The sequence below is a fragment of the Siphateles boraxobius genome, unplaced genomic scaffold (assembly GCF_051911475.1).
Source record: "Siphateles boraxobius isolate OS27281-9 unplaced genomic scaffold, OSU_SipBor_1 13, whole genome shotgun sequence".
Classification (NCBI taxonomy): Eukaryota; Metazoa; Chordata; class Actinopteri; order Cypriniformes; family Leuciscidae; genus Siphateles; species Siphateles boraxobius.
The window spans coordinates 28,379,809-28,400,635 of record NW_027508733.1 but is presented as its reverse complement, the minus strand read 5'-3'; the positions used below and the strand labels follow the sequence as shown (position 1 = coordinate 28,400,635).

Here is a 20,827-nt window from a genome sequence, read left to right as displayed (position 1 = left end):
TTCATTCCTGTAACAGATCAAAACTGAACAAAGGCGATCAGTAAATAAATGTAACACTGCTGTGACAAGGATCATTGTGAAACTGACTTCATCTGCTTTTTGTGCGTGATGGACGAAAAAGACGAAGATATAGGTGGGTAGATGTGCATATTACAGCAAACGGTCTTTTTGCTGTCATGTTTTTCCTTAAAGTTGTAGGCTACTTGTATATTTACCTTGATATGTTCGTTGTCTCTGAATAGCTTGCAAGATAATAATTCACATCTGCAGCATGTTTGCAAAACGGTAATGTTTTTTTCCCTTCATTTTTAAAAATAAATTAAAGAAAATGCATTAATTCAATAGGCTACAATTCCATATGCATACGACATTTAAAGTGATTAAATGCGATGAAGTGTGCATGTAATCTTTTCTACTTTTGATTACACCACATTTGCACAAGAATCTGGAAAGATTGTGTTTTTAACGTTAAATTAAACAGTTTTTCAACAAAAGCACTCATTCCGTTTCAGTTTGAAGATTGAACAACTTTTTACAACGCTTTAAACATTAATAAGTCACTAACAGTCACGTTGAGGATCATGTAGATAGATTTTAATGAAAAGCATATTGCTCACATACACTCATCTGAACTGCCTCAAACATTTATCGATTCAATAACTTCTAGTGTATAAATATCAATGCTCTAACTGCTATATAATTCAATACTTCTTTATATCAGCAGAATAACAGTTTGAGTGAAAAGTTTAACGAATGTTTGTGCAGGTCCTGATATCTCAGATCGGCCCAGATCCAGCCAACATCTGGTTCGTGCGGAATCCACATGTACCAGATGTGGTCCGGATCTGGGCCAACAAATGTTGCTGTCTGGGATCCATGTAATTTGAGAATGATCCAAACTTCAGTGGAAGGAATGAAATCTGACCTTTTGCATTAAGCATTAACATGTTGAATGACACCAATTTGCTTATTTGACTTGTGTGACCAAATAGTGCATGAATCCTAATTAGATCTTATTCATTTTGTGTCATGACATTTACTCATTTTTTATTTAATTATAAAGCAGCATTCTATTCCTCCGGTTTTAAATAACATTTAAATGTGTTCCAATGAGAAATTTTATTTTCTACTATAATGAGATGAAACATAAAAATCCAGTTTCACAGACAAGGCCATGTGACATCACAGATCCCTCATCATCAAAACAAGCCATTTTTGAAGCATTGTTAAATAAATGCTTTGTTTATTCATGACGTTTTAAGCTATGAAACTTGTGCAATGTTTTACAAATTCCACTTTCTCATGTCATGACCCCTTTAAGTAAATTTTTATATGTAATTTCATAATTATGTTGTTTTTGAAATGTAGGCTAGTTAAAGTGTACTGCCGAATGCATTGATAAATATATAATACGAAAACACTCTTGTTCACTGATAAGTTGTGCATAATACCGCCTTTGTTATCTAGACCTAGAACCTTTTTTGAACTTCACTTATGACACCAAACACTAAAGTGCTTTCATGTATCGCAAGCGCAAAAATGCAGTCTGAGGACAAATTAACAGTTTGAAACTGTTAACTGCAAACGTTATCTTACAAATAAACATATCCTGTTTGCTAAACAGATCTCTGCTTCACAAAGCAGCCACACATGTCTGTCAGTATGAGCACAATTAATCACATACCAGCTTCTTAAAGGCACCACAACTGAATTAAGACTGAAGCAATTGTTTATGTGTGTTATTTCTGTTATCAGTGCATTTTATTTTTGCATTGATATTATTAGGCACCAGACTGTTAGAAAGGCTTTATCAGGGTTTTAAGTGTTCTCAGGGGTTTAAGGTTTTTTTTCCCTTTCGCAAGTACACGTCAAGTGCGAGTACACATCAAGTGTGCCAGTGGAGCTGTGAACTTCACATAATTTTGAAAATCCAGCATTTAGTTGAACCTGATAAGCGCTCATTGGCACAGTTGTAAACACGACACCTTTTTTCCATGAGGGGGTTTGGCATCATGACAGCTTGTTTCCTGGCGGGCCGTTAAATATATATATATATATATATATATATACACACACAATTTAATTTGTATCTAGTAACTTTGACAGCCCTAAAAATACATTTTGTAAGCTTTTATTTTATTTTAAATTTAGTATGCATCCCCTGGGCAACTCAGAAAATCCCTGCCATATCAAATATCATTAATCATTTTTTGTAGTCATTAAATTTTGATGAATGTGCTTTGCTGAATTAGCATTTAAATTGTATCACAGACAACCTGCTCCACCCGTCATTCACTACTATATTTTGAGGGCATTGTTTCTGTGAAATATAGGCCTCATTTCGTGCCCATTCTTCATGCTAAATCTGAAGCACAATCTCTGTTGAAGGAAACCCACTCCAGCCTATATTTATATCCACTTGCTGGCGGCATTGTTCACGAACGTAACAAGATGTTTGAGTGAAGTATATATAACTCAATTCACTGATGCACTGTTGAGGGAAAGAACCCTAATGACTTAATGAACCGCTGCCAACTACTGATTGCTAAGAAATGTGTTTATGTTCTGTTGCCTAGCAACGCAACAGAATATAACAAATCATTAAACCACTATTGTTAATGTTAATAGAAAAATATTGATGATGCTCCAGGATCAACAAGAAAGATGTTCAAGGGACTTCATGGAAAATCCGGTCAGTGATTTAAGGCGGTGGCTGTTTGATAGGAATTTTGTTCCAGGACCAACTAGGGATGTTGATACTGGAACATGTTGCTCTTTGATAAATGAGAAATATCACGTAGTCTCTCTGTCTTCTGCAGACACCTTTGACCCCAGTGTTCCCGAGGAGGGTCCGTCCGCTCCGCCCCCAGGCTGGCTGGACAGTGTCTCGGGATACGAAGAGCACAACGGCGCAGGTGAACGAGCTTCATGTGTATCACTCACTCATGCATTACAGATAGACTGATGACAACAGTCCAATAACAGCCCAAAACAGGGTTTATTGAAAATAAATTTGATCACCATAATCCAATGCCATTAACAATAATAACAACATTTATTATTATTATTATGTATTATGATATAATTTTTATTATTGTTATTATTATACACTAATATATACAATATGGAAGTATAATAATATAAATAATAACAATAGATTCATTTTTATTATTAAGACACTTTATAATAACAACCCTTTGCATTTACACATTATAATAACAACAATAATAACCTTTTTACTACTTTTTTTTACTACTATTATTAAGATACTATTATAATAATGCACCATTATATACCCTATGGCATAATAATAATTAGTATTATTATTTGTATAAAAATATTACTATCAAGACTCTTTTATTATAATAATACACTATTATATAGACTAAGGCTCCATACTAATTATAATAATAACATTGTATTATTATTATTATTATGACATTATTGTTATAATAAACTATTATATACACTAAAGCACATTAACAATAATATTTGATTATTAATATTATTAAGACACTATTATGATAATACACTACTGTACATGATTCATATAATATTAACTATAAAAATAATATTAAAATATAATGAATATGTTTTTTTTATTTTTGTTTTAGAAAATCGCTTGAAAATGCTGAAATAATTAAAGATTGCTTTTGCATATTGGATGCTTTAAAAAAAAAGATTGGTATTGGTCTTAAAAACATAATATTGGTCGATCTCTAACATATAACAACAAATACAGTATATGACCTAATTTCATAGTTATGTCTTGAATGCTTAAGTTATAATTTTGTTTTCCAATTTGATATTCAACTTTTATTTTTGTTTGTGTGCTTGATCATAGACTGTACAGATCAAATCTGCCCTCCTCCACCAGACTTTGCTCCTAAGCCTGAAAATGACAAGAATGCCTCAGTCCCAAATGTCATGTAGGTACAATATGTCTTTCTGTGTGCAGTGTCATTTTTTGTAGGATGAATACAAAAACATACCGTATATATTCAAAATTTGCCATAACATGATTATTTTGTATATTGCACATTGCATATAGATCTGCGTATGTATTTGCACACTGACAGGGTTCCCACTGTCTCAGAGGATGTAGCGCGAGACGCTCTACTCCAGTTTGTGGGTAAAAAATGGACATACAGCAGCAAACCTGCCAAAAATCTGATCTTCAAAGAGCTGAAGCCCTTTACAGTTTACCGTGTAAATCTCTTCACAATATTATCCAGTCTAGATGTGGAATGATTCATTATTATTATAACATATTATAATAGTTATATGATTGTGCCATTTGTCCCTCGTCTTTTCAGTACCGCTTGGAAACCTTTACCGAGTGCAGATCAAGTGCGTGGGGATCGGAGCCACACACAGGTGCCTGATGAAACCAATACAAATAAAAAAATAATAAAAATAAAAATGTCTGTATCAAATTATTTTTTTTCTCAGGTCAGTGTGTGGATGGGCCTCCGAATGGAGTGAGTCCTCCACCGTGGCTCGTCCAGGTGTCTTACCCACCCAAATTCATTGACGCCGTTCAGAAAGTCAGGGTCCCACACTCTTCATTCATAAAGGTATGACTTTAAAGTGCCCCTATTATTTTTTTCCAGATATTACCTTTCATGCACAGTGTAATATAGCTGCTTATTAACTCTTTCTACACCAGGGTTTTTTTTAAACAGACTGGGACATCTGACCACTCAGAGCAGAGTAAACCAATCACAACAAACTGTGTCATCTGACCAATCAGAGCAGAGTAAACCAATCACAACAAACTGTGTCATCTGACCACTCAGAGCAGAGTAAACCGATCACAACAAACTGCGCCATCTGACCAATCAGAGCAGAGTAAACCGATCACAACAAACTGTGTCATCTGACCAATCAGAGCAGAGTAGACCAATCACAACAGACTGGGCCATCTGACCATTCAGAGCAGAGTAGACCAATCACAACAGACTGGGTCATCTGACCAATCAGAGCAGAGTAGACCAATCACAATAGACTTAACCATCTGACCAATCAGAGCAGAGTAGACCAATCACAACAGACTTAACCATCTGACCAATCAGAGCAGAGTAGACCAATCACAACAGACTGGGCCATCTGACCAATCAGAGCAGAGTAGACCAATCACAACAGACTGGACCATCTGACCAATCAGAGCAGAGTAGACCAATCACAACAGCCTGGGCCATCTGACCAATCAGAGCAGAGTAGACCAATCACAACAGACTGGGCCATCTGACCAATCAGAGCAGAGTAGACCAATCACAACAGACTGGGCCATCTGACCAATCAGAGCAGAATAGACCAATCACAACAGCCTGGGCCATCTGACCAATCAGAGCAGAGTAGACCAATCACAACAAACTGTGTCATCTGACCAATCAGAGCAAAATAGACCAATCACAACAAACTGTGTCATCTGACCAATCAGAGCAGAGTAGACCAATCACAATAGACTTAACCATCTGACCAATAAGAGCAGAGTAGACCAATCACAACAGACTGGGTCATCTGACCAATCAGAGCAGAGTAGACCAATCACAATAGACTTAACCATCTGACCAATCAGAGCAGAGTAGACCAATCACAACAGACTGGGTCATCTGACCAATCAGAGCAGAATAGACCAATCACAACAGCCTGGGCCATCTGACCAATCAGAGCAGAGTAGACCAATCACAACAGACTGGGTCATCTGACCCATCAGAGCAGAGTAGACCAATCACAACAGACTGGGTCATCTGACCCATCAGAGCAGAGTAGACCAATCACAACAGCCTGGGCCATCTGACCAATCAGAGCAGAGTAGACCAATCACAACAGACTGGGCCATCTGACCAATCAGAGCAGAGTAGACCAATCACAACAGCCTGGGCCATCTGACCAATCAGAGCAGAGTAGACCAATCACAACAGACTGGACCATCTGACCAATCAGAGCAGAATAGACCAATCACAACAGCCTGGGCCATCTGACCAATCAGAGCAGAGTAGACCAATCACAACAGACTGGATCATCTGACCAATCAGAGCAGAGTAGACCAATCACAACAGCCTGGGCCATCTGACCAATCAGAGCAGAGTAGACCAATCACAACAGACTGGATCATCTGACCAATCAGAGCAGATAAGACCAATCACAACAGACTGGACCATCTGACCAATCAGAGCAGAATAGACCAATCACAACAGCCTGGGCCATCTGACCAATCAGAGCAGAGTAGACCAATCACAACAGACTGGATCATCTGACCAATCAGAGCAGATAAGACCAATCACATAGACTGAGCCATCTGACCAATCAGAGCAGATCGAGGCTCTCAGAAAGGAGGGTTTTAGAGAGACGGGATCCTGTATCTAACCGTTTCAGACACTGTTAGAAAAGAGGTGATGCTGCAATGTATATTATTAGAAAAGTAAAAAAAATTTTTTACCTTGGATACATGTAAACTTATTCGTAGAATACCTCCAAAACAAATTTAGGACACTTTAAAATAGCATTTTAGGGGCACTTTAAACAATCTATATCTATATAAATGTAATTTACATCAAAACCAGCTCAAAATAAAAAACTATTTGACCTAATGTGCATTCTACTCTAAATTTATCATCATAAGTCAGACTTTTATACGTGTTTTGTTGCCTGTTTGCATTAGTGCATTGTCTTTGCAGCCCTGCCACCGCTGTCATGGTAACGGCAAAGTGAGGTGTACACACTGTCGTGGACGAGGACTGGTACGTGGATGTTTAATCATTATCATCATGTATCTGCCAATGCTTTATTAAAATGACTGTTTTCTGAAAAACAAATTCAGACTCGCTGTATGTTCTGTCACGGCACTGGTCACAGTCGCAACCGGCGCTGCCCAACCTGCCACGGAAGGGGAAGGAAAAGGTCAACTGATACACATTCATACTCTAATGTGTTTCATATCCTCATGTAAAAATAAAAAAACAAACATCTCATTCCCTTCTTTCAGGTGTGTGTCTTGTCATGGAAAGGGTGACAAAGGCTGTCTCACGTGTAACGGCTACAGAAACCTTGTGCATTTCATACAGCTCACTGTTACATGGTAAAAACAAAAAAAACATTTCTGTGGGTTTTGAACGTGGGAAGCATGTGAAATGTTGCACAAACTGTGGTAAACGCATCAGAATGTTACTAGTTTTTATGATCTCAGTTCCTGTTTTACTTCCTGTTTTGGTTTACACAATAATCAGGCTTGTTCATTTTGTATTTCATGTGGTTATCTGCGTATAACATCACACCGTTTCACAGGAAGAACCAGGTATTTGAGTTTATACCTGACCGGGTGCCTGAACTCCCGCTGAAGAAGTTTGAGAAGGTGTCTGGGGAAGCGTTCTTTGTAGATGAAAACCTCCTGGTATACATTGAATCATTCATTCTGATGCAGATATTTCAACACTTATTCAGATGTTTAGTCAGTTGACCTTCATGTTCTCAAAACTCAAGGCTCATATTACGTTATCAAGTTCATGACTTTCTGCAATGCTTTAAAACTTTCCGTGATGTTATAATACGCTTCGATCGGCCTACGTGAGAAATGTATCTGACTTGAGTAGCTATATACTTTTCTAGCATTTTTGTCTGAGATTAAATTGTCTTGCCTCATGTCGCTGTGGTAAAACCGATCGAGTTAAAGCTTCATGCAAAAATTATTAATGTTGTCTTTTCAAATTTATTTGTGCCTACATATTTCTAATTACCTTTTATCAGGTCAGACCGTCAGAGGATCTTATAAAATAATTTTCAATGTCAAATAATTTCGAAATTAGGCTATCATTTGGCTATTTGAATATGGACATGATGAGGGTTAAAGTTGTAATATAGAGAATGTTAAAAAATGTGCTTACATCCTGTCTAATCATGTTTGATCCATTATATTAACATAACTGCGTTTTCAAAATATATATCATACACTAGCACGTGCACAGATGTGTGTAGGATATAAAAAGCGCAATGCATGTTTGCAGGTTTATCCGATAGAGGGCTTCCCTGACCAGGACATCTGTGACGCCTCAAAAACAGCCATCCAGAAACACCTGCTACAATACTCCGCTGTGAGCCGCATCCTGCAGCAGGTGAGCAGAAAATGCAGAATATGTTATTATCAATGAACGCAATAATCGAAATATTCAAATAATAGGCTAAAAATCGCGTGTCTTGTCAATTGCATTTGCAGTGGTTTTAAGAGAACGCAACTACAATTTTTGACCTCTAGGTGGCAGCACTGCCTTGAACAACTTTGAAACGTATTGGCCGATTAAACTTTTAAGAGTTTAACCCTTAACTTTTCCATATTTATATGTGAAAATATTAGCTAATATAATAGCTAAGTTAATATCTCAAACTTTTAGTTGATACAAAAATGTAATATTCTTTGTACAGTAACATTCCCTCTTTCTCTTACAGCGTCAGTCGATCGAGCTGGTTCCTCTCACTCGTGTATATTACGCCTACAGTGGGAAAGACTACGATTACTTTGTTTTTGGGAGAGAAAACAAGGTTCACACTACAAAATACCCCACTTCCTGCAGCATTTTGTAGTAAATCTCTTTGCTTTGTGTCTTGTCCAAAATCATTTTACAGTGGTTTTTCATAACATGTAAATTACACAATATACAATATATAAACTATTTATATTTTAATATATTGATTAACTGAAAAATTATTAAATGCTTAGTGGCCGAATGATGGTATATCTCTTCGTTCTCTCATAATTGTTTTTTTTTTAACCTGTTTCATATATATATAGGCAGAAAAAGAAAATTAAAGATTATGTTTATTTCTGAAAGTCAGTTCCTGTATAGACGGATTTTGGTAACGGGAAAATTTGTTATAAATTTCCCAGGAAGAATATACAGTTCCAATTATGCGTTCATGCATACTAAACTAAACTAAAATAATAATAAAAAAGTATTAAAACTTTAAGATTTACGAATGTCAATTGTGTAGTAAAATTCCATCCAATTAAATTGAATCCTACTTATTATTCATATTATAAGAATTTTAAATGAGAGAAAAATAGAGCTTAATAAAATATTTTGTATAAATCTTAATGGAACAAGGGAATGGACCATTTATGTGATTCGTATTCATAAATTTACATTTTTAATTTATTTAAAAAAAATGTATTTATGAATGCGAATCACAAACTAAATGGTCAATTTCCCTTGTTCCGTTAATATTTGAGCTAATATTGAATTAATATTCCATTAATTCCGAAAATATTTTATTAAGCTTTTTTTTTTTTTTTTTTTAATTTCTTAAATCATAATATGTAAAGATTATTCAATTCAATTTGATGGAATTTTACTATACACTTTTTTTTTTCTTTTTTTTTTAAAGAGGCTTAGGGCTGGTTTTACAGATAGGGCTAATGCTTAGATTAAACCAGGATTAGGCCTTAGTTCAAGGACATTTAAGTAGCTTTTATAAACGTGCCTTGGAAAAAAAACATTACTGGTGTGCATCGTGAGACAAAACAATGACATATTTTAAGATCTGTAAGTGTAAGCTAATTTCAGTTAAAACAGCTCAAACATGCATTTTAGCCTGGGACTAGGCGTCAACCTTGTATGTGAAACTTTTTTTTTTTTTTTTTTTTGAGTTGTCTCAATGTAAACCTCTGTTAGAGAACACACTTATCGAGCTTTTAAACTTACATTTTATAGACTACTGGGATATGTGACAACTAGCCCCGGTGCTTTCATATATTGTTACATTAGTGGCTTTTAGTAGGACACCGAATGTGCCCATCAAACGGAGACTCTACTGTCCTTGGGAAGTTGCACTGACCTGTTGTTGACGGATACACTATACACACCTGCATTAAGTAACACTCATGGAGCGTGTGATTAGCACGCTGGACGGATATGACAGGTTTGGAGAGGATCGCGCGCTGCTGCAGGAGGAGGCGTGTCTCGTGCGCTCCGGGCGCGCGCCGCTGCCCGTTTGTTTATAGTGAAGGAGGTGCGGACAGCACGCGCGAGCATCTTCACAAGACTCACATCACTGACATTACAGCAGAAAGTGGAATAAAAGCGTCAAGAACGAGGAGAAATAACACTTGGTAGGTTTTTAAATGTTGTTTTTGCCTATTTCGCCAACTTTAAATAACCACGGTACAGTATAGTGATGGTGTAAGGTGATAATACCATGATACTTTGATGAATTACCAATTTACCATAGTAATATTATTTACATACTTTTTTGGAATTCTTCAAATAATACCATGTTTTACTACTTTGGCAGTACCGGGGTACATTTGGCACTTTTTTTAAGCGAAGGCTTTTAAGTTTTATATTTTATTTGTTTGTTGACATAATATAAGAAATAATGGGGATTTTACAGAGGGTATGGTTTTAAAGTCTGGTTTGTATGTTTATAGGTTACATTGTATTTATGTTTTACCTGAGAGTTTCTGAGACCCCAAACTGAAGTCTGGACTGAAGATCAACATCATGATTAATTGAAACGGGCTATTTAAAGGGACAGTGCACCCAAAAAATAAAATTCTGTCATTATTTACTCACCAGAAATTCTTCAAAATATCTTCTTTTGTGTTCAGCAGAAATTCCTACATACTTGGAACAACTAGAGGGTGAGTAAATTATGACAGAATTTTCATTTATACACTGTAAAAATAGTTGCTGCCGTACATTTTTTAAATACAACCAACTTGGATGCTTAAGTCATTTCAACTTAAATGACATTAAACTGACTTCAGAAAAATGAGTTAAATCTTGTATAACTTGTAAAAAACAAAGTTGAAAATTGCTTAACTTATTTTGACGAGTTAAAGCAATGTAAAAACACATATGTTGTCATAACTTATTGATACTTTTTTACAGCGATGAAAACTATTGTATCATTGTAAAAGAAATTTAAAATAATTTCATAACACTGAAAAAAAGAAGTGTCAACCTGTTATTGCTGTGTCTGAGTTGATCAAACATCAGAGCTTGAGGCTTAATCATTTAATACCTCAAAACAATTCAGTCTGATATCAAATACCTTCAGCATTTACAGTATTTACAGTGTAGCCTCACACAACTTCACTGGACAGGACAGGATGTGCATTGAATGAATTTAAATGTTTGGACGTCAGTGATGTTCATTGTCCCCTGATTCTTTCCTTTTCCTGTTTGCTGCATGGTGTGTATATTGTCCTACTCTTTGTTTGTTTCCGTCCTTGTACATGCTGTATATTTCCTTGTACTGTAAAAAAAAAAAAAGTTGGTGCCTTAAGTTTTTAAGTACAATCAACTTGGATGTTTAAGTCATTTCAACTTAGGTTACATTAAACTGACTTAAAAAAATGAAAACTGCTTAACTTATTTTGATGAGTTAAAGCAATTTAAAAACATATGTTGTCATAACAGTGTAGGAATATTCTAAAAATGATCTCGAATCATTGTGATTTATTTTATCAAAAACATTTATTGACATGGGTATGTATTTAGTAGCATTTTATATGTGTTTTGAATATAAAACTTTATATTTTCATAAATAATAAAATAAAAAAATCTTAATTTAAATATTTTTATTGCGAGGAGAAAAAACCCCCAGAGCAATCCATGGATGACCAATCAGAATCAAGTATTCCAGAAAGCTGTGAATTCCCATAAGACCATCAGGTCAGCAAGTGACCGTATAAAACATATACAAGTTTTTTGAAGTCGCCAGATCCTCTCTCAGATTCCCTTTGATTTGAAGACGGATGGATTTCATTAGGGATCTGTTGTGATAGTGGCTGTAAGGTCTTGTCAGAGAGGGTTTCTGTTTCACACCCACTCTGAGCACTTGAAAGGGAGAGGAGAAGCTGACAGATTGACTGTGATCTGAGTCCTCACGTGAGGAAAGCCAGGCGGTGACTGCGAGACCCTTATCTGTGCTGGCCAGCACTGCTGCCTCACGGGACACAGCTATTGTTGTTTTATCTGGAGTGAGCTTTGTTCTGCTGGTAACAATAGCTCAGCTCCCTGTGACTGCTCTCGTACATTATGATTGTTCAGTCAGTACACTTGAAGTTACTTTCAGCACACTCAAAGTTACTTTGCCTCTAGCTGTGCTTTGATTTACCGGTCAAAATAAACCTACACTTTCTTTATTATTGCTATATTTTACACATTATTTTGTATTTTTTAGCATTCAAAAATGTGACATAATCTTGCAATGCTTTATAAACAGTATTGAAGGACACTTAATGCTGGACACTTTCCACTTCAACTCATCCGCTTGTCCCAAAGCCATAAACTTTCATTAAAAGTAACTAACCTTTTTTTTTTTTTACAAACTGAAACTGAAACTGAAATGATGTATTATATTAAATAAGGTTTCAATTATATATATATAAAAAATATATATATATATATAATTTAACTAGCTATATGTAGACATTTATTTATTTATTTTACTCAAAAATAATTTGAATTATATTAATAGATTTTTGAGATTATTTTAATTTAACTAACGATACATATTTTAATGTTTACAAGTACAAGTAATGTTTAAAAGTATTTTATTTTTTATTTTATAGAAATAATTTTGATATACCTAACCTTTCTTTTTTTACAAATTGATTGAATTTATTTATTATTTTAAATTATTTTATTAATACATTTATTTTTATTTAAATATTTTTTGTAATGTTTTTACAAAATTTTATGTAAATGTTCAAATATTTTCAGTTGTTTTTCAATGGTTTTAGTTTAATTAACAATATTTTTTTTTATTTAAAGCTGCAGTCCGTAGTTTTTCCTCTTTGTCGCCATCTCTGTTCGAAATCTGCAATTGCAGTTGTTCGCGGAATTATCAGTGTATTAGTGTTTTGAGGAGATTATTAGTGTATTGGTGTATTATTAGTGTAATTATTAGTGTATTAGTGTTTTGAGGAGATTATTAGTGTATTAGTGTATTATTAGTGTAATTATTAGTGTATTAGTGTTTTGAGGAGAATGTGCGGCTGTCAGTCACCGTGCCGGTGTAGATCCTGTCATTCAGAGTCACAGATTCTACTTTTTGGAAGTATGACCAACATAAGAACTTTCACCAGAAAATGCTCTGAACAAGTAACATCCACTTTTGTTCTGACCAACTAATGGAAAAAAAGCATTGCAGTAAATCGCGCTGATTAAAGCGGCACTATGCAGGATTTCTGTTTTTCGCCAAACAGCGATCCCTAGAGTCGCTGTAGAGTATTTGTATTTAACGTTACTGTCGTAAATACAACTCACGCAGAGCGTATCTGCACTCACAGCCTCTGCACTTTATAATAATAAAGTAGCCTACCGCGTTAGGCTTACCAGAGCCTAAATGCCAGATGACACCAATAAAGTGTATCATGTAGAGAGACGACCACCATTCAACGACCACCATTCAACACGAAAACAGTCCTATAACCATTCCAATAACTCCTAAGCTGTTCAGTTAAGCTAGAAAAACTGCATAGTGCTGCTTTAAATCTATCGAGCGCTTATCATATGACGTCAAACCGTACAAATGATACTTTGTTCTTAAATTGTTAATGTTAACAACATCACTGGGTTCCCACAGATCCTTAAAATCCTTGAAAGTTTGTGAATCTGGGGAAAAAAATTCAAGGCCCTGGAAAGTTTTTGAAAATAAACATACATAGATACAGGTCCTTGAAAGTGCTTGAATTTATTTTGTGCAAGAAGTTTTCTGGATAAAAAATCCACATTATTCCCTCCGGTACGCAAATGTGTTATTTCGCCAACACTTCGTGGCCTATGCATACTAGCTTGCTTGATTTACGTTAGTTACGCACATTTACGCGTTACGTTAAGTGTTTCCCGTGTGAGGTACTTTTTGTTGAACGTTGCCATGACATTCACACACTCACAAAACTACCTCATGGTACCTCAGCGCTTGTTGTTGGACACAGCAAATGTGTCCCCACATTAAGTCCTTGAGTTTGAGGGTATTGGACCTGGAAAGTCCTTGAAAGGTCCTTGAATTTGAAGTTAACCAAGGTGTGGGAACTCTGACATGCGCATTGCGTGACTACATTTAATGCCCTTCAGATATTTATCCTTGTTTTCCCATGGGCCGGTTGCAGTCCCTCTTTTTCACCGTTGTCACTGGTGATTGTCGTTTGAACCTTTCTGGATCCGCCATCAAATTGATAATTTAATTATATCAAGTGCTGTGAGAAAAGGCTATAAATCTCCACCTCCAACATCCTCACACACAATATAGCTACTAGCCGAGACTCTTCTTTATGTGTAGATGTGACGTAATGACGCAAAGACATGCTCGAATTTACCGTGTAAATCCACCAGTACCACTGGAGTTAAAAACATTATTACAAACCTACCGTTTTGAATCGAGCTAAGGCAAGCAGATAGTTTTGAACACTGGCTGGTTATATACTTGCTCAAACATTTATTTTGGATAATTTTTAACCCCAAAAAGTTTCGGACTGCAGCTTTAAATAACAAAATGTCTTATACACATTTAAAACGATTTTATTAATAATAACTTTATATTTATAACATTATTTAACAAAATAATTTTGTTTTAGTTTTACAAATTGATTAATGTTTTTAATTTTCAAATTGATTAATGTTTTAATTAAAATAATATTTTAATGATTTTTAATTTCAGTTTTCTTTTTTCTTCTTTTTTGAATAAATTGAGTGCAATTATTTTTCTAATAAAATATTTGTATTATGATAATATTATTATTATATTGTTATTAATTCAATAAGAGAGCTTCTGTTTGACCTGAAATATTCCTTTAATTATTTTTTTAATTCTTAATTTATGTTTTAGGAAGTTAATAATGCCTATAATTGGTTTCATGATTGAGGTTTTTGGGTTGGTAAAACGTTCAGATCTCGTGCCCAGAGGAGTTGTGGTTTTTTTGATAGAAAAATTCTTCCACTGTGGTTTGTGGTTTACTTGGCAAAAAAGAAAAAAACTGTAAAGGAATCAAAGCGTTTGGGGATTCTGGTTTGTGTGATATTCATCTGACCAGTTGAAGTTTGTGTTAAGGATATCAGATGACATTTCATAGAGTTTAGGGAGAAGTTATTCACCTTTTTATCCCTTGTGATGAATCATTTCACTTTTTGGCTCTAGAAAATCTGATCTATCAATGTCCTTTGTACTTGCTATGCATATCTACAGTTTCTTGGGAATGTCCCAATCTTAGACTGATATATACTTCAGATCTGTTCCGGATTATCTGAGCATCTGTATCTGGTTAATGTCTTTCTTTCTTAAACTCTTCCTTTGGCAATCTGCCGGTTCTTATATATCAATTTATTTTCAAGATCTTTCATCCAGACATGCATTTGTGATTTACCGCCATGTTGCTGATAGTCCTTTTGAATATAAAGCCAAAGTTGATTCTTTTTATACGGATTTTAATAATCATAGTTAACCAAGGGGACGAGAGCCCAGATTACAGTTTTTCTCAGTCGCTTTGCTGAATTTCTCACATCAATATTTATGTTTGCACAACAGTTAATGCAGTTCTCAAAACAATTAGTACAAACTGCAAAACCTAGTTGATATCCTGCAAAAGCGTGTCACTTGCTCAAAATGAATAGCTCATTCCTCAAAAGCAAGTATTCACGTCAATAAAAGTGTCAGTGTCATCAAGATGAAAAGTCTTGACACCATTGTTTATGAACAAGATAGTCAAATGGCTTTGTCATGTTTTCACTATGACAGTTTACTCTGTAAATGTTTTCCAATGCAAAGAAGTCAGATTTTGGTGACACTACCTGAAAATGCTCAAGACAGCACTATATAATATTTGCACAGCCATTTGAAAACTACAGTAAAGTTAGACATTACTGTATTTAGTGAGGTAACTGAGTACAAGACACTGAATATGTACGTGTCACATTTTTACTCCATATGCTCTTTGCAATTCTAATTTGTTCACAGCATTGTGCAAAAGAAAAAATTTAGGAGACATTTTCAGGGGGAAAAAAGATAAAAAAAATGTGTAAAATTTGCTTGACAGATTTTGACAACTAGTTCAACATTTTTTGTATGTGATGACTCAAGCAATGAAATGAGGACTATTAGTTTTATATGGAATGACTATTCATCATTCACAAATATAGTTAATTTTGACTGACATGCCTAAGCAAATGATAATGTTATAAAACAGCAGAGAGTTGTATGAAAGCTATTGATGCATGTCCAAAAGCATTTGCAGCTTGTTGGAAGGAATGAGAAACTGCTAGCATGATGTGCACAAATGACTAAATGTTGTGGAGGTTGAATTAACTGTTGTGCAAATGTAAATAGTGATGTGAGAAATGCACCAAAGCGACTGAGAAAAACTGTAAAATGTAAACTTATTTAACCCTTTGAAATTACACTACTTTTTTTTTTTACTTTACTGTACTTTGTTTTATTTATGACTTACATTTAATATAAAATGGATAGACAAGGTCAAACTTTTGGCTGATTCATTATTTGTCCTTTTACAATGAAATGTAGTATGCAATGTAAGAAAAAAGTTATGGAAATAGTAGAGGACACAGACCACCCAACAAGAAAGTGCCCAATGCCACTATTATTCACTCATGGATTAATAAAGCGTACAGTAGAACCACTGTGAATAATTCTGTGGGGAAAAAAGTGGAAATATATGGGGTGGGAAAATAACTTGGTCATCTAAAAGAAATCCTTTTCCCATAGAAAAAGCTCATTTGCTCTCATCCGTATGGAAAAGACGAATCAGATACCAGCGTTGATTAAGATTTGCCTCATGTTCGTTTGTTGCAGTTGAAACTACTTGTTAATATGTAAAAACACGCCTTTTGTTATCTCGAAATTGAAAGATTTAATAAATAAATAAATAAATAAATAAACAGACAGACAGACAGACAGACAGACAGACAGACAGACAGACAGACAGATAGATAGATAGATAGATACTAGATGGATGGATGGATGGATGGATGGATGGATGGATGGATGGATGGATGGATGGAAGGAAAGACAGATATATACAGTATATATATATATATATATATATATATATATATAGAGAGAGAGAGAGAGAGAGAGAGAGAAAGAGAGAGAGAGTGTTACATCCAGTCAGGAATGAAACGGAGAGTGAATCCAATTGCAAGCACATTTAATTAAACAAATACAATAACAGGAAATCCAGGGAACTCAGAACAGGACAGGAGTAACATAAAACAACAACCGACAGCCAACAACTGAAACACAGGGGTTTAAATACACAGACAAACAAGCTAAACAAGATAACAAGGGGGCGTGGTTAATAAGAAACACCTAAGGAGACTAATAAACATGGACGAGGAACACCTGTGGACACTGAGCAACAACAACAAAAGACAAGACATATGGCAGGGTCACATGACAAACATGGAATCACGTGATATACAAGACACAGCAAAACCCACACGTAACAGAGAGAGAGAGAGAGAGAGAGAGAGAGAGAGAGAGAGAGAGAGAGAGAGATATGGGCAGACGGACGGACAGATGGATGGATGGATGGATGGATGGATGGATGGATGGATGGATGGATGGATGGATGGATGGATGGATGGATGGATGGATGGATGGATAGATAGATAGATAGATAGATAGATAGATAGATAGATAGATAGATAGATAGATAGATAGATAGTGTACATTGTAACTCTGAGGTGTTTAGGCATTTTTGAGTACTTCATTGAACCTGCTGGATCTGGGGAAGTTTTGGCAGAGATGCAGATCAGTCGTGATTGCACTCAGGTGTCCGTAGAAGAATCGCTCTGAATGTGTGTGTGTTGGCGGGACAGCAAACAACATCCTGAGTTAATGACTCAATAACCCATTGTAGTGCCTCTCTATTATCTTAATTAATTGGCCCTTCTCTCTATCAGCTCAACAATAACAATGCTCTGGCAAACACGGTACTTCCTTCCCAGAATGCATCTGTTCTAACCTGCTGTCTGGCGCCAACCCCAGGAAGGTCATAATGAGTCTGGAAGTGGCTCCGTGTGGTTCAGGGCGAGGGGAAGCTCAGTGTAAACACCCAACCAGCTGTTCTCGACAAATAATAGTAACTTCGTCATCATTCAGCCTAACTAAACTCTTCAGCCAAGCTAAATTCTGCTGTGTTATGGCTTACAGAGCCCAAAACAAGCATGGTTATCATTGTAATACCAACTGCGATTTGCAATGTGTTGATCATGATTCATGTATTTATTTATCTTTCATTGTTTCTGAGCGATTTCATTGTAATTTGCTGCTGTTTATTCATCCAGAATTGGAACTGAGTGTGTGGAGCTCCACAGTAAAAGTTCAGAATAGGGAACAATAACTACATTTGTTTGCATGTGTTGTTTTATAGTTTTAGTCACACACAAAAAGACTCAAGAAAGCTCCTGTGTAGCAATGTATTCACACTGGCAGTATAATGCTATTAAAAGGGAGCTAATCAATGTAACATCTACCAGAACACTTTAGCCACCGTATTGCAACACTCTGATAACATCTCACATGTAGCATCATTGTGTTCACTTTTACACAGACAAGACATTTTCTTTAGAAAATGTAAAAATCAAGCACAATCTAGACTAGTTTCGCACTTAAGACTTAGGACCCCATTGACTTTCATTTTATGGACAAAAACAGTTGAAACGGTCTTCAAAATATCTTTTGTGTTTTGGTGAATGAAAGAAAGAGTGTTATTTTTTTGCTCCACTATAGTGGTAACCACCTGAATTGCAAAAATAATGACAAGTTCCACCAAACACAAACCAGCTCAGTGGGGGAAAAAAAGTAATGCAATTATTATGTTGCCTCTTACAAGTTTCACAACACTTTCAAAGTGTTTGGTTTTATCCTACACAGATGGATGCAAATCTGATGTTTTATTGTTTCGTTTTCGTATGTATCGCAGGAATTCGTAAGTGAAAAAATTAGTGGAGCTGAAACCCAAATGCTCCAAGTGGAATTTGAAAATGATGTACCATACACTAAATCTAACCTATAGTGTTAACAAAAGCAAACGTGACATAAAAATGCATTCTCTGAAGCAACCATGTATAACCGGTCCTTTTGACCCGTTCTGGGTGGGATTCGAACCGGAGTCTTCAGCATGGGAGATGAGCACGATAACAAGGCCGCTAAAGACCGTAACTGCAGATCACTGATTGGTCAGAGAGAATCGTCACTAACAGCATCATTGGATTTGCCAAACAAGACACCAAACCCGCTAGATTTAAATAGTAAGCAACAGCCATCGCAGTATCATTTGTTCGCAAAACTTTTTTTAAACGACCTGCTTTAAACAAACGTTGCACGTAATTTGAAAAGAGAAGTGGCTGTATCGTGGTCAGTAGACGAGGTGGCAGCGCAACTATAATAACGGCGCAGTCTATAATCCCACCCAGTGGTGCTACACTGGAGTGGAAAAGAAAACCGAGTCAAAGTAAAACAAGCTGAGTCATACCACGCAGTGGAAAAGTACCATTACACTCGTACCTTTTTACCTCATCTCTATCCGGGTCACGGCACCAAATGTAGCCGCTCCAAGCGGAATTCAAACCCGGGTCTCTGGCGTCGGAGGCGGGCACTAACAAGGGCGCTAAAGATCGCAGTCGCTAGCTCACCTCTTGAGGGGAGTGAGGTTTACATGCACAGCTCTGACTGGCCTACGTCCGTTACACATGCCAGTTTAGCTCGTTTCTACAGGCTTTTCATCGTGATTGGTGTTTCACGAGACTCGTACCTGAACGCCCTGCGACTCAAGTGCAATGCTGTACTAAGTTTACTACAGCAGAAAAGCCATATATATGGAGCCGGTTATGTGATGCAAAGGTCAAAATGTATTAGTTTACAAATCATGCACTATGGTAAAGTTGTTTTGAGGTCACACCACATGAAAATAAGTCTTTAGTAATGGATAATCTTGTTATCATAATTGGTGTGAAAAGGAGTAAAAGTTGCTGGTGTTTTACTGCCTCTAGTTGCTCAGATTACAGTACTCGTGCTGCAGGAATCCCACACTTAACCTTTAGACCCTGATATCATGATACAAAATTTTACTAGACCTCATAGACTTAAGGTGTGTTGGACACATATATCTGATTATCCCCATCATGACATGCCTGTCTAAACCCTGCGTTCCAGGCCATCATATAGCGCTCCACCCGGAGCAGGGATACTAGCACCCCCTCTGGCTGGATGACCCTTGAGGTCCCGGCATGTCAGAGAGCTCCGCGGGGATCCCTACCTCCCGGGATCGGGCTCTCACTCTGTTTTCTCATCCTTTCAACTGAACGGCACTGGAATTCTTCAAGGCTAAAGAGCCAAAGATAAATCAAGTGAAGATTATAGAGGACTGCGCTTCTGCAGAGATAAAAAAAAAAAAAATCATGGGAGTTGCTATCATTCGTGATTTAGCTTCTTTTTTTTTGTAGCGTCCTACAAGCCTCGTTTCTTTCGTAACTGTGATGTGGTTGATGAATTCAAAGGTATGAGGATCTAATAGTTTAAGTTTAAAGAATAAAAGCTGCCCTCGTAATTTAGTATCCCGCTCACGATCTGTTTTGGATTAGGTGTATTTGTGTAAATCATCTTCTAAAGTTATCGCTTGGCTAACTCCTGTCGAGGGCCACATGTTAGAGATGCACTCTTTTGTTTTATTATGATGCTCGACCCGTTCTGTTTCATCTCCAGGACCTGCAAACTGCTCTCAAAGGCTTAGCAGAGGGAATTCGAAGCTATCTGTAATTGGCTTTAATTAATGTCCTCTCAGGTTCTGTCATGTGAGGCAAAACAG

At 36.2% G+C, this 20,827-nt stretch overlaps 3 protein-coding genes across 6 annotated transcripts in view; 2 read left to right on the top strand and 1 right to left on the bottom strand.

Annotated features, from left to right (window-relative positions):
- Positions 1-20,827, bottom strand: part of rpl32 (ribosomal protein L32) — a 251,962-nt gene that overhangs the window by 27,648 nt on the left and 203,487 nt on the right. The gene's annotated exons all lie outside the window — the stretch shown is intronic.
- Positions 15-8,732, top strand: ssuh2.1 (ssu-2 homolog, tandem duplicate 1). Of its 2 annotated transcripts, none has more exons than XM_077226957.1 (12): positions 15-133; positions 2,820-2,915; positions 3,854-3,929; positions 4,080-4,209; positions 4,317-4,377; positions 4,453-4,577; positions 6,684-6,746; positions 6,827-6,906; positions 6,992-7,084; positions 7,291-7,396; positions 8,007-8,114; positions 8,446-8,732. In XM_077226957.1, exons 1-12 carry the CDS (start codon positions 109-111, stop codon positions 8,578-8,580), a joined length of 1,098 nt encoding a protein of 365 aa, XP_077083072.1. In that variant the 5' UTR covers positions 15-108; the 3' UTR covers positions 8,581-8,732. The 2 variants fall into 2 exon arrangements, with proteins under 2 accessions (XP_077083072.1, XP_077083071.1); XM_077226956.1 differs by having other exon boundaries at positions 3,845-3,929.
- Positions 9,417-20,827, top strand: part of LOC143736236 (semaphorin-3D) — an 80,146-nt gene continuing 68,735 nt past the window's right edge. Inside the window, exons 1-2 of one of the 3 annotated variants that reach the window (XM_077226954.1) lie at positions 9,417-10,105; positions 10,604-10,636. The gene's annotated coding sequence lies outside the window, so the exon portion shown is untranslated. Of the gene's footprint in view, positions 10,637-20,827 lie in introns of all 3 variants that reach the window. The other 2 variants (XM_077226951.1, XM_077226953.1) reach the window with 2 other exon arrangements.

Bases quoted from the DNA above. Each gene is read 5' to 3' on its own strand.
- ssuh2.1 (XM_077226956.1), top strand. From the start codon at position 109: ATGGACGAAAAAGACGAAGATATAG. The intron at 4,378-4,452 runs GTGCCTGATGAA...TTTTTTTCTCAG, and splicing joins GGGATCGGAGCCACACACAG to GTCAGTGTGTGGATGGGCCT. The intron at 7,085-7,290 runs GTAAAAACAAAA...ACCGTTTCACAG, and splicing joins ATACAGCTCACTGTTACATG to GAAGAACCAGGTATTTGAGT.